Raw genomic sequence first — 14231 nt, 5'->3', positions numbered from 1 at the left:
AATTTTTGTCCAGTTTGGCTGTGGTTTTGACTTTTTTTTTATCAAACTGTTTTTTTTTTAATGGATCAGCATATAAATATAATTTGGTCCAGAAAAGATCTCCAAAGAATAAGAACTTTTGTCCAGTTTGGCTGTTGTGCCAATTCTATTCCTTTTTTCTTTTTTTTTTCTATTTTTTATTAGTGAGACACCATGAGGCACAGTTGTAGACTTACAAATTTTTGTGCTTGGGTTTTGACATTTATAACTGCTGATTAATTAATATTGGATTGAGGTGAAGGGGTTAGATTACAGTGAGGGGTATGTGCCGCACATAATTGGGACCAAGTGGATAAATTGGCCTGAAGCCCCTTTTAAAGAACCAGGATTTGGCTATTATAAGATAGATTGCAAATTTCTTTTTCCCCCCTCCTGAATGGACACATATTTTAACTTAATGGACAAAAGGTTTTGAAATGCTGAGGAGTTTTTTTTTATTCCCAGGGCATCATTTATGAGACTAACCACTGTCTAAATTATAAGAAGCTCCAAACTGTTTATAGGGTGGAGATAAACATTACATGATTAATTACCACTAAGAATGCTTTCAAGTTAATTAAATGTTTAAATATATTTACTAGTAGAAAATCCTAAGTGGAAAAAGGACTTAAAAATATGGAAGAAAATGGCCTCATTAAAGAATTTACATGCACTCAAATTTCATTTGGAAGAGGATCAAGAATCTAATCGTTCTGGGGCTGGAGCGTTAGCACAGGAGGGAGGGTGTTTGCCTTGCACGCGGCCGACCTGGGTTCGATTCCTGGTATCCCATAGGGTCCCCTGGGCACCGCCAGGAGTGATCCCTGAGCGCAGAGCCAGGAGTAACCCCTGAGCATCGCCAGGTGTGACTCAAAAAGAAAAAAAAATGAATCTAATTGTTTAGTGGCTCACAGGAATAAAACAGCCGGCCGGGCAAGTTACCAACTGCCCACCCTCCATGGGAAAACAATTGAAGTGTTCACCCCTCCCCCCTTCTTCCAGGGGAGATATTACCACGGAGCCTGAAGGATTCACTGCCTCAAGAACACTAGAAACTGCATCAATCAATAGTACAGCAGGGAGGGAATTGACCTTGTATGTAGCCAACCCCAGGTTCGATCCCCAGCATCCCATAGGGTCCCCCAAGCACCGCCAGGAGTGATCCCTGAGTTGAGAGCCAGGAAGAACCCCTGAGCATCACTGGGTGTGACCCAAAAAGCAAAAAAAAAAAGGCACTAAAAACTAATGCCCACGGCATGGTGGCACTCCTGCGTGGTTAGGCATCTTACTGCAAACAGGACTTCCTGGGGGTGACATTGTGAGAATTATATCAGGAATTAAATCAGAATCACAGCAGAGCCTGGCAAGCTCCCCGTGGCGTATTCGATATGCCAAAAACAGTGACCATAACGGGCCTCATTCCCCTGACCCTGAAAGAGCCCCCAATATGGCAGCGTTGGGAAGGACGAGTCAGGAGAGGCTGCTAAAATCTCAGGGCTGGGACGGATGGAGACGTTACTGGTGCCTGCTCGAGCAGATCGATGAACAATGGGATGACAGTGACACAGCGACACAGTGATTGGCCCCATCCAGTGCCAAGTCTGCACAGCCCCTGGCACTCACCTGGTCACTGTCCCATCGCCACAGAAAGCCGCACCGTGTGTGTGACTCAGAGCAGGAGAGAGTTCCCCCAGTTCGCCACTGGCTTCAGTTTGGACCTGGTACCGATACGTCTGCCCAGACCGGACCTCGCTGTGGAGGGAGAGCAAAACAAGGAGTGATCACTGGGTCCAGAAGGAGGACGTTTGGGGCTGGAGCGATAGCACAGCGGGTAGGGCGTTTGCCTTGCATGCGGCCGACCCAGGTTCGATCCCCGGCATCCCCTAGCGTCCCCCGAGCACCACCAGGAGTGATTCCTGAGTGCAAAGCCAGGAATACTCCTTGTGCATCGCCAGGTGCAACCCCAAAAGAAAAACAAATAATAAAATAAAATAAAACACCTGTCTTGCTGGGCCCGAGCAAAAAGACAGCAGGGATGGCATTTGCCTTGCATGAGGCTGACCCGGGTTCGATCCCCAGCATCCCATAGGGTCCCCCAAGCCTGTCAGGAGCGATTCCTGAGCACAGAGCCTGGAGTACTGCCAGGTGTGGTCCCCATAACAAATAAAAAGCTGATGGAGAGGACCCCCGGGGAGAGACAAGGATGAGAACCCTCTATTTGAGCCATCTCTTTTTTTTTTTTTAATTTTCATTAGTGAAACACCATGAGGTACAGTTGTAGACTTACAAACTTGCGTGCTTGGCTCTCAGTTATACAGTGATCGAGTACCCATCCCTCCACCAGTGCCCATTCTCCACCACCACTGATCCCAGGAGCCCTCCCACCCCCTCTCCATCTCCCCCCCGCCCAAGGGCTCAGCCTCTGTGGCAGGGCATTCCCTTTAGCTCTCTCTTTCCTTCAGGGTACTGTGCTTTGCAATGGAGGTATTGAGTGGCCTTCGTGTTTGGTCTAGAGTCTACTTTCAGCACCCATCTCGCATCCCGAGCGAGTCCTCCAAACATCCTTTACTTGGTGTTCCCTTCTCCATCTGAGCTGCCTTTTCCCCCAGCATGTGCTGCCGGCTTCCAAGCCATGGAGCAGATCTCCTGGTACTTTTCTCAACTATTCTTGAGTGTTCGACTCCCATTCTATTACTTTATATCCCCCAGATGAGTGCAGCCTTTCTATGTCTGCCTTTGACTCATTTCACTTAGCAGAAGACTTTCCATGTAGAACCAAATTTCACGACTTCATCTTTTCTCACAGCTGCATAGTATTTCATTAACTGAGTCACCTCTTGCGGTGATGTCGGGGGGTCCCTTTGGTCCTGCTGAACCCCCTCAAACCCTTCACCCGGCACCCCATGACTGTGCCTGTCTGGGAAGTGCATGTCCCAAGTGTGGGTCCCAGGTCCCAGCCCGCTCTACTCACAGGTCCGTGAACTGCCTCTGTGGGTGCATGACCTCCACAGGCCGGCCGTCGGCAAACGGGGGGTCCCGCCACAGCCGGTAGGTGACAGGGGTGCAATGCGCACACAGCGGGTTGCGGGGCCGTGAGCTCAGTAGTGCTGCATCGACCTCGACCCCGTCATAGGCCGAGTAGAGCTTCACCCCGGCCACCTTCCCGCTCACGGCCAGCCGGACGGTCAGTGGCGCGTCGCAGGTCGTGTCCAGGGGCCCCAGGTGCACGGACACCCCGTTCTGCAGCAGGACCTCGGCGTCCAGGAGCGTGGGGGAGGCGTCGGGCCGGGAGAGGTAGGTGAGCCACACGGTGAGTGCGTCGGCCGCCACGGCGTGCTGGAAACGGAGCTCTAAGATGCAGCCCTCGACCGGGCAGGGCACCGTCACGTTGGCGTGTGGCAGGTGCAGTTCCGGGCTCCAGGCTCGCAGGTTGGGCAGGCAGGGAAGGTCCACATCCGGAGAGCCTGCAGGTGGCCAAATGGATGAACGAGGATCAGAACCTGGGCGCCCGGGTCTATGGGTCTATGGGTGGAGGAGGACGACCAGGGTTCAATGCCTGGAGCCTCATACGGTCCCCCCGAGGCCACCAGGAGGATTCCTGAGTGCAGAGCTGGGGGCAAGCCCTGTGTATCGCCGGGTTTAGGAAGGGGAAGGGCAGGGAGGAGGGGAGGGGAGGGGCGAGGGCCTTACAGGACTGGACAAGGCAGGGCAGAAAAGGCACATCTCGGGGGCTGGAGTAATAGCACAGTGGGGAGGGCGTTTGCCTTGCATGTGGTCGACCCCAGTTCGATCCCCAGCATCCCGTAGGGTCCCCTGAGCACCACCAGGAGTGATTCCTGAGTGTAGAGCTAGGAGGAACACGGAACACCCTCCACAAAAGAAATGAGATAGATCAGGGGCTGAACGATAACACAGTGGGGGTGTTTGCCTTGCATGCAGCTGACCCGGGTTCGATTCCCAGTATCCCATAGGGTCCCCTGAGCACCGCCAGGAGTGATTCCTGGGTGCATGTGCCAGGAGTAGCCCTTGTGCATCTCAGGGTGTGACCCAAAAAGGAAAAAATAAAGACAAAGTGTCATAGTGTTTTGAAGGTGATACAAATTATCATTGTGTTTAATGGGTGATACAAAGTATCATGGTGTTTAAAAGGTGATACAAGGGCTGGAGCAATAATACATCAAGGAAGGCGTTTGCCTTGCACTCGGCCAACCCGGGTTCGATTCCCGGCATCCCATAGTGTCCCCCAAGCACCGCCAGGAGTGATTCCTGGGTGCATGTGCCAGGAGTAGCCCTTGTGCATCTCAGGGTGTGACCCAAAAAGGAAAAAAAAAACAAAGTGATACAAAGTGTCATAGTGTTTTGAAGGTGATACAAAGTATCATAGTGTTTAATGGGTGATACAAAGTATCATGGTGTTTAAAAGGTGATACAAGGGCTGGAGCAATAATACATCAAGGAAGGCGTTTGCCTTGCACGCGGCCAACCCGGGTTCGATTCCCGGCATCCCATAGTGTCCCCCAAGCACCGCCAGGAGTGATTCCTGGGTGCATGTGCCAGGAGTAGCCCTTGTGCATCTCAGGGTGTGTCCCAAAAAGGAAAAAAAAAAGACAAAGTGATACAAAGTGTCATAGTGTTTTGAAGGTGATACAAAGTATCATAGTGTTTAATGGGTGATACAAAGTATCATGGTGTTTAAAAGGTGATACAAGGGCTGGAGCAATAATGCATCAAGGAAGGCGTTCGCCTTGCACGCGGCCAACCTGGGTTCGATTCCCAGCATCCCATAGGGTCCCTGAAGCACTGCCAGGAGTAACTCCCGAGTGCATGAGCCAGGAGGAACCCCTGTGCATCACCAAGTGTGATCCAATAAATAAATAAATAAATAAATAAATGGCGCATCTTCCCATGTGGGGTGTGAAGAAACAGTTAAGAAACAGCAAAGTCTCCCCCCCCATCACCGCCAAAACCCCGAGACCCCGAGTCGCTGCCCACGAATGGCCCCTCTGGCTCCTGATCAAGCTGCTTAAACAAGGCCATGATCCCAGAGACTCAGAAGCAAATCTTGGAACCCAGCGGCTTTGGGCAGAAGTCCCTCTCGATTTAATTATTAAAATTTCAGAATTTCAAAATCATACGCTCTTCGTAATCAGCAAGAGAAAACAATTTGCCTAATGTTGCCTTTTCGGCAGGTCTGAGTGTTGGGGGAAAATCCCAAATAATAACGGTGTCGAAATATTGAATGTGATCAAAGTAGAGAGAGAGTCATGTGGAAATCATCTGCTCCGCAGGTAGGGAGAGGGTGTGGGATGGGGGGATACTGGGGGTTTTGATGTGAAAAATATGCACTGGTGAAAGGACAGGTGTTTCATCACTGTATGACCGAGACTTCAACCCAAAAGCTTTGTAATGGCTGTCACAGTGATTCAACAAATAAATTTATTTTTAAAAATTTAACAAATAAAATTTAAAAGATAATCAAGTAAAAAAAAATAAAGAAAGAAACAGTGAAGTGCTGGCCTTGCTTCAGAGATCCGTAAATAAATCTCAAAAGAGACCAAAAACTGCAGTTAGGCTCGGACCCGCGCATGGCTGAATAGACTGGGGTGAATCAGAGCAGGGCGGGTTGGCCTGTCCAAGCAGAGCCCCCAGCAGCCACTTGCTTCCACAATCCAAAATCATCGCCATACCCCCGGCCTGACTCCACTGTCTCCGGACGGACCTCACCAAGATATAATCTGCTGAATATTCGGGTATGTGGGTTTTGTGACTGAAATCTCCAGGCTTTCGTGGGGTCGGGATGGGCCATCTCTCCCCACCTCCCTGTACTTCCAGAAGCCTTGGCAGTCACATCCACACCCAAAGCGGCCACCCAACTGAAAAGCTACTCCAGCCTGACTGTTCTTATAAAAACACCAGGATAGGAGAAGCATGCTGAAAGTAGACTATAGACAGAACATGATGGCCACTCAATGCCTCTTTTGCAAACCACAGCACCCAAAAGGAGAGAGAATGAGGAGCTGGAGCAGCAGCACAGCGGGTAGGGCGTTTGCCTTGCATGCGGCCGACCCGGGTTCGATTCCCAGCATCCCATATGGTCCCTTGAGCACCGCCAGGGGTAATTCCTGAGTGCAGAGCCAGGAGGAACCCCTGTTCATTACCGGGTGTGACCCAAAAAGCAAAAAATAAAAATAAAAAAAGTAATGTGGATGCCCAATTCAATCCGCCTAATCAGTAGCTGAATAAACGGCAGTACCCCTACATTAAATAAATAAATAAAAAGTAATGTGGAGTTCATGCCCAGTTTAATCAGCTTAATCAATGGCTGAATAGCACAGCAGGTAGGGCGTTTGCCTTGCACGCAGCCCACTTGGGTTCGATTCCTCCGCCCCTCTTGGAGAGCCCGGCAAGCTCCTGAGAGTATCCCGCCCGCACAGCAGAGCCTAGCAAGCTCCCCATGGCATATTCGATATGCCAAACACAGTAACAACAAGTCTCACAATTTGTTGTGAGATGTTACTGGTGCCCGCTTGAGCAAACTGATGAATGTCAGGAGGACAGTGCTACAGTGCTATTATTATTATTATTATTATTATTATTATTATTATTATTGGGCTGGAGCAATAGCACAGCGGGTAGGGCGTTTTCCTTGCACACAGCCAACCCGGGTTCGATTCCTCCACCCCTCTCAGAGAACCCGGCAAGCTCCCGCCCACGCGGCAGAGCCTGGCAAGCTCCCCATGGTGTCTTCGAGATGCCAAACACAGTAACAACAAGTCTCCCAGTGGAGACGTTACTGGTGCCCACTCGAGCAGATAGATGCACAATAGTAGGACAGTGCTACAGTGCTACTCCTATATTTAAAAAGATAAGAAAAAAAAGAAACACCAAAGTCCCAAAGGCGATAGAAGCCCAGGCCTGGCCTTCAAGAAGCATCACCCTGGGGCTGGAGCGATAGCACGGCGGGTAGGGCGTTTGCCTTGCACGCAGCCAACATGGCCAACACAGGTTCGATTCCCAGCATCCCATATGGTCCCCCGAGCACCGCCAGGAGTGATTCCTGAGTGCATGAGCCAGGAGGAACCCCTGAGCATCGCCCGGTGTGACCCAAAAAGCAAAAAAAATTGTGACGTGAGGCTGAAGGCCACAGCCACAGCGCCAGTCCGATCCAGCCCAGACTGACCCCAGACTGACCCCTTATACTGCCATCAGTCCCGGGACGTGGACAGAACGGCAAGAGGGGGTCAGGAAATGGACAATCCCACACCAGGAACCCAGCTTAGAGGGCGTCCAAAGCACAGGCAGGACCATGGGGAACGGCCATAAACTGCCCAAGGAGAAGGTCAGCTAGGAATGCCCCATCCATACCCCAAACTGGCACGGCCCTGAGGTTGGCAGGCAGGTGTGTGTGTGGGGTGTGGGGGGCCCAGTCTCTGTCATTCTTTCTCTGCTGATGGCAAGGAGGCAGGGTAAGGCTGGGCCAGGCCGGGCCATCCTGACCCTGGATGCCACCTTCTTCCCCAGGTCACCACGAGGCATGTGGTCAGCCTCTTCGTCCCCCTGGGGCCTAGCTGACCTCAGCGTCCCCACAGCATGGGATCCTGAGGGCCCTCACTTAGTGCCTAAGAAGTACCAGGTGGGTTCTTCCCAGGATCTTAGAGATGTGGACAAATTTCTCTCTCTCTCTCTCTCTCTCTCTCTCTCTCTCTCTCTCTCTCTCTCTCTCACACACACACACACACACACACACACACACGCATAAACATGTGCATTCTGAGGACCTAAGAATACATGTGTGTGGCTTGAGTGATAGATAGCACAGCGGGGAGGGCATTTGCCTTGCACGCAGCCGACCCGGGTTCAATTCTCAGCATCCCATGTGGTCCCCTGAGCACTGCCAGGAGTGATTCCTGAGTACAAGAGCCAAGGGTAACCCCTGTGCATTGCTGGGTGTGATCCAAAAAGGAAAAAAAAAACAGAATATATGTGTGTCCATGGGCTGGAGCAATAGCACAGTGGGTAGGGCGTTTGCCTTGCACGCAGCCAACATGGCCGAGCTGGGTTCGATTCCTCTTCCCCTCTTTGAGCACCCAGCAAGCTACTGAGAGTATCTCGCCCGCACGGCAGAGCCTGGCAAGCTCCCCGTGGCGTATTCGAGATGCCAAACACAGTCACAACAAGTCTCACAATGGAGACATTACTGGTGCCCGCTAGAGTAAATTGATGAACGACGGGAGGACAGTGACAGTGATGTGTGTCCCATGCAGAACACAAATACACAGGCATGACTCGACACATGTACACACACACACACACACACACACACAAGAACGCACCTGTAAACACATAGGCACACAGACACACGTGTGAGCACCAAGACACATAGACATACACGTATCACACATGTGTGCTCTTGCATTCACCCCGAAGCACACAGCTATAGACACACCCCTGCAGTTACATGCATAGGACACGCGTGTGCACACACACACACACACACACGTGTGCACACTCAAATCGGGCCACTGTTTGCACACACGTGTCCGCGCCCAAGCGGTCCTCTATGCACATGTGACCTTGTTTGAGCCGCAGCTGTCCTGCCCTCCCTGTTGCCCGTGGACACGGGATGTGCGTGACCCACCTATGGCCTCTTCCGGCGTCCAGTAGCCTGAGGAATCGCACACGCGCGGGGAGGAGGCCTTGTGCGCGTACTGGTGGAAGGTCCCGTCCTCTGAGCAGGCTCTGCACGCGGCTCCCTCGATCCTGGAAGGCAGGGGGAGGGCGGGAAGGACGTGAGGCAAGAGGGTCAGGGGAGGGACAGGGAGTCACAGCGGATCCATCCCAGGACCCCACCCCCAATTTTTATTTTCTTTTTGGGTCCCACCGGGCGATGCTCAGGGCTGACTCCTGGCTCTGCACTCAGGAATCACTCCTGGCGGTGCTCGGGGGACCCTATGGGATGCCGGGGATCGAACCCGGGTCGGCCGCGTGCAAGGCCAACGCCCTCCCCGCTGTGCTATGGCTCCAGCCCGCTCTTGCGATATTCTAAGAAGCCAACCAACACGGGGGAGTGATCACCCAGTGCTCCCGGCCTCCTGCCCCGACGTTCTTGGCCGTCGCTGGTTCTCCATGGACCCCATGCTGACCCATAAAGAATGCCCAGGCAACCAAGGAAACCTGGTTCATTGCCAAACTCGACCAAGTTTGGGGGTTAGAGCGATAGCACGACGTGGAGGGCATTTGCCTGGCACGTGGCTGACCCTGGTTTGATCCCCAGCATCCCATAGGGTCCCCCGAGCACTGCCAGGAGTGAATCCTGAGTGCAGGAGGAACCCTTGAGCATTGCTGGGTGGGACCCAAAAACAGAAAGGAAGAAGGAAGGAAGGAAGGAAGGAAGGAAGGAAGGAAGGAAGGAAGGAAGCTTTTTTTTTTTCTTTTTGGGTCACACCCGGTGATGCACAGGGGTTACTCCTGGCTTTGCACTCAGGAATTACTCCTGGCGGTGATCAGGGGACCCTATGGGATGCTGGGAATCGAACCCGGGCGGGTCGGCCACGTGCAAGGCAAACCCCCTACCTGTTGTGCTATCACTCCAGCCCAGGAAGGAAGCTTTTAGGTTGGAGAAATAGCACATAAATTGAGATGTTCGGGCCGGAGCCATAGCACAAAGGAGAGGGCATTTGCCTGGCATGCGGCTGACCTGGGTTCGATCCCCGGCATCCCCTAGGGTCCTCCGAGCACTGCCAGGAGTGATTCCTGAGTGCAGAGCCGGGAGTCAGTCCTGAGCATTGCTGGGTGGGACCCAAAAAGCAAAAAAGAAAAAAAGAAAAAAAAAGGAAAGAAAAAAGGTCACATCAAGTTCCTCAGAAGCAATTTCCAAATTTCCAAACAACTTCCAACCCCCTCAAGGATCTGATCTCAGAGGGTTGACCCTGGTCAGTGACGTGTGGGCTTCAAGCACCTCTCTCTCATGAACTTGGGCCACCTCCAAGCACCGGAGTGTCCCCACTTCTCCCCGCCTTGGGGACCTCCAGCGAGGCATAAACACAGCCCCTCCCCCCATGACACAAACAGCGGTGCGGGTGACGCTAAGTCGACAGACTTGTGGCCACCTGTGACGTGAGCCGCGTGGCCGGAGTGTGGTCCTCCGCGGGGGATGGACCGACGAGAATAAACTGTTTATGTGTGTCCCGTAAACTGTGGCATGTCCCAGCCGAGCGGCCTGGGTCACACCTGCAGGGGCCTGTCCCCTCCTATCACACCCAAGACCCCCTTGGCTTTTGAGCTGGCGGGGGGGGGGGGGGGGCTATGACCATCAGGGCCGCTCTGGAATTCCGTGGAATTCAGCAGGCTAGGCAGGAAGTAAGACACCAAGACATCAAGACATCAGTTGAGAGGCAAGTGGGGTCTGGAGAGAAACTATGGGTCTATCCCAGGACCCCAATTTTTATTTTCTTTTTGGGTCCCACCCGGCGATGCTCAGGGCTGACTCCTGGCTCTGCACTCAGGAATCACTCCCGGCGGTGCTCGGGGGACCCTAGGGGATGCCGGGGTCGAACCCGGGTTGGCCGCGAGCCAGGCCAATGCCCTCCCTGCTGTGCTGTCGCTCCAGCCCCTGTCCCTGTTTCTGAAACCCGATGAGATGCAGCTGGGCCTCAGTGCCACCTGGCTCTTCTCTGCGTCTTCTGTCACCAGAGTGAGCTTTCCCATGAGGACTAGGTGATTGTCACTTCTGAGCACTCTGGGACACCTAAACTCATTCCTGGGCCATGCTGGACCATCCTGGTGAAGTCCCACCCCCTCTGTTCACTTGCCAAAGACTGTTTGATTCCTCTCTAAAAACTCACTGCTTCCTGGACACCCCCCGGCGGGGGGCCATCACAGGGCACAGAGATGACGCATTTACAGCACCCGAGTGTCTGCAGGGACAGGGCTGAAAGGAAAGGACACACAAGAAGGTTGTGGACAGAGAGATAGCACAGACGCTGCCTGCATGTGGCGGACCCGGGTTCAATACCCCGCATTCCATAGGGTCCCCTGAGTACTGCCAGGAGTGATTCCTGAGCGCAGAGCCAGGAGTGAGCCCCGAGCATCGCCAGGTGGGACCCACAAAGCAAAAAAATAAAATAAATAAAAGAGAAAAATAGGAGCTGGGGGCTGGAGCGAAAGCACAGTGGGGAGGGCGTCTGCCTGGCACGCAGCCAACCCAGGTTCGATCCCTGGCATCCCATAGGGTCCCCCGAGCACCGCCAGGAGTGATCCCTGAGCGCAGAGCCAGGAGTCAGCCCTGAGCACTGCCGGATGTGGTACCCTCCCCCCACCCAGGAGCCAGAAGGGACATTGGGACGAAGATGGAGAAGGACAAGGAAGGACAACAAGACAGTGGTCATTTGCAGCAGATGGCGCAGCACGGGGAGGAGAGATGGTTTGAGAACTGCCCCCAGGGGACCCCAAGGTACAACCTGAGAGACTCCAGAAGGTGCCAGATGCCTCCTGAGCGTGGCCAGTCCCTGCTAGGGGACGCCAGGCCAGGAGTGAGAGTGCAAAGGGACAGTTTCTCCAGCGTTGGAATCCCAGCACACCATTTTCCATAAAACCGGAAGTGCCACTCCACCCCGTCTCCGGGTTGCAAAGTTCACACTCTCCCCAGGGTGCAGAAGGAAAGGTCAGTATACGGGGGTGGGGTGCTGAGGAGATGGAGCTTGGGGGTTACCGTGTGTGCCTGGCACACTTGGGATCTCGAGTTTGACCCCAGCCCAAACTGCACAGCGTCTCCGGCTATATAAATCTCAGGCATTCCCAGGAGTGACCACTGAGCACTGCTTGGCAGAGTCCCTCAGCACCCCTCCAAAAAAAAAAAAATAAATAAAACAGGGGCTGGAGCAATAGCACAGCAGGGAGGGCGTTTGCCTTGCATGCAGCCGACCTGGGTTCGATTCCCAGCATCCCACATGGTCCCCCGAGCACCACCAGGAGTGATTCCTGAGTGCATGAGCCAGGAGGAACCCCTGTGCATCGCCGGGTGTGACCCAAAAAGCAAAAAAAAAAAAAATAGAGAAAATGCCTCCCCATCTCCTCCCCCTTGGAAAACAAAATGATAAAATGATGCTCTCACCTGTCATACATCTCTCCGCCGATAGGGGGAAGCCAGTGGATGGTGAGGGAACTGGGGGTCTGGCCGATGACCACGGGGGGCATGGGGATGGGGGTGGGCTTCCGCCCGAGGACCCACTGCTGGTAGACCAGGTCCAGGTGGCAGTGCATGCGGGCGACTTGGTTCGGGGTGAAGCTGTCGGTACAGTTATCGTCTGCGGGGAGAGAGACGGAGGCTGGTGGGGGGGTCTACCAAGCGGCCCACAAAGTCTGCTCTGCTCCCCCTGAGTCATGGGGGTCCGAGACCCCCCGCCCAAGCCTCCCCGGGGTCCCCCTGTCAGAGATGCTCCAGCGCCCACGTGGGCACCAGAGGGGTTTCCAGGGTTACCGAGCAGGTGGGAGAAGGGCGCTTCTTCATATCACCACCAGGGGGCACTGTTTCCGCACAGCGCCCGTAGGTGGGGAAAGTTTTGCAAAATCTTCATTTTTTTTAAAAAAAAATTTTTTTATTTATTTATTTTTCTGCCTCTTAGAGCCTGGCCCCAGGTGGAGGTGGCAGGGACGCTCAAGAATTCCTTGTATTGGGGCTGGAGCAACAGCACAGTGAGGAGGGCGTTTGCCTTCCACGCGGCCGGCCCCGAGTTCGATCCCCGGCATCCCCTAGGATCCCCCGAGCACCGCCAGGAGCGAGTCCTGAGTACGGAGTCAGGAGGAACCCCTGAGCATTGCCGGGTGGGACCCAAAAAGCAATCAATCAATCAATCAGTCCATCAAGAGTGATGAACTAGGGACCAAGGCAATAATAGCACAGCAGGTAGGGCATTGGCTTTGCACACGGCCGACCCGGGTTCGATCCCCGGCATCCCCTAGGGTCCCCTGAGCACCGCCAGGAGCCATCCCTGAGTGCAGAGCCAGGAGTGAACGCTGAGCATCGCTGGGTGTGGTCCCCAAACCAAACAGATAAGAAGTCAACGAGCACTTGGGGACACGCCCCAGGCCCCTGGGACCCCCTCTTCCAACATGGGTGACCCGGGTACCTGTGTAGCTCATGTAATTGTTGAAGGGAGCCCCCGGGAAGTCGGTGAAACCACAGGAGTCGTTGACTGGCCCAGGGACGCCACACAGCTTGCTCACGGGCGTAGGGGCTGTGTCAGCGCACAAGTCACCGGTCTCCATGGATGCCACCGTCTCCCGGCAGGGGTCAGCGCACGATTCCAGTTCGCTCACTCCCTTGAAGACGTGGTAGAGGCCCAGGACGTGGCCCAGCTCGTGGACCATGGTGTTGGTGTGGCCAGGCACGCCGTAATACTTGGGGTTGAGCACCACGCCGCCTGCCACGGGAGAGATGGAACAACACAGCCCTGAGCACTGGGAGAAGAGCTCACCGCCTTCCAGAAAAACCAGTCTCCCATTTCCGCCCCCCAAGAGCCACTGAACCCCCTCCTGGTAGCCTCCGGCTCTTTAAGGGATCCCTCGTCCTGCAAACATGCCCTGAGCCAATCCATCAACAGTTGTTTGCTGCTGTTTCTTTGTTTTTATTTGTTTTGGGGGTCCCACCCGACGATGCTCAGGGCTGACTCCCGGCTCTGCACTCAGGAATCACTCCTGGCGGTGCTCAGGGGACCCTATGGGATGCTGGGAATCGAACCCGGGTCGGCCGCGTGCAAGGCAAACGCCCTACCAGCTATGCTATTGCTCCAGCCCCATGCTGGTTTTATTTGGGGGGGGGGGGGGGTGGAGGGACATGCCTGGCTCTGTGTTCAGGGCTGCTGGGAATCCCCCTATGTTGGCTACGTGACAGGGAAGTGCCCTCCCCACAGCGGTTATTTCTTGTGCCACTGGACTAGCTGCCAACACAAAAAGGGCCAGAGAAGGCCCAGCACCGGCTCTGACTGCCTTTGGCATCACCTAGAGGCAGTGCGGGAGATGAATCCTGGTAAGATGCAGTTCCAAAGCTGTTCATGATAGGGTTTCCCTCATACAATGTTCTAACATCGTCCCTTCACCTGTGCACATGTCCCACCAATGTCCTCAGTTTCCCTCCTGTTCCCCACTTATATGGCAGCCACTTTCTCACTCTCTCTCTCTCTCTCTCTCTCCTTTTTTTTATTTTTCAATTGAAT

The 14231-nt window shown here is 53.9% G+C and overlaps 1 protein-coding gene across 1 annotated transcript in view; it reads right to left on the bottom strand.

The window, feature by feature from the left end:
* Positions 1 to 14231, bottom strand: part of PAPPA2 (pappalysin 2) — an 87539-nt gene that overhangs the window by 40285 nt on the left and 33023 nt on the right. Inside the window, exons 4-8 of the mRNA XM_056130167.1 lie at positions 13146 to 13439; positions 12131 to 12323; positions 8657 to 8778; positions 2990 to 3482; positions 1642 to 1770 (exon numbers count right to left, since the gene is read on the bottom strand). Coding sequence (XP_055986142.1) covers positions 1642 to 1770; positions 2990 to 3482; positions 8657 to 8778; positions 12131 to 12323; positions 13146 to 13439 — 1231 coding nt within the window. The remainder of the gene's footprint in view (positions 1 to 1641; positions 1771 to 2989; positions 3483 to 8656; positions 8779 to 12130; positions 12324 to 13145; positions 13440 to 14231) is intronic.

Source organism: Sorex fumeus, unplaced genomic scaffold, assembly GCF_029834395.1.
Source record: "Sorex fumeus unplaced genomic scaffold, SorFum_2.1 ptg000074l, whole genome shotgun sequence".
Taxonomy (NCBI): Eukaryota; Metazoa; Chordata; class Mammalia; order Eulipotyphla; family Soricidae; genus Sorex; species Sorex fumeus.
Note: the sequence above shows the minus strand (reverse complement) of the source record. Positions and strands in the feature narration are given on the sequence as shown.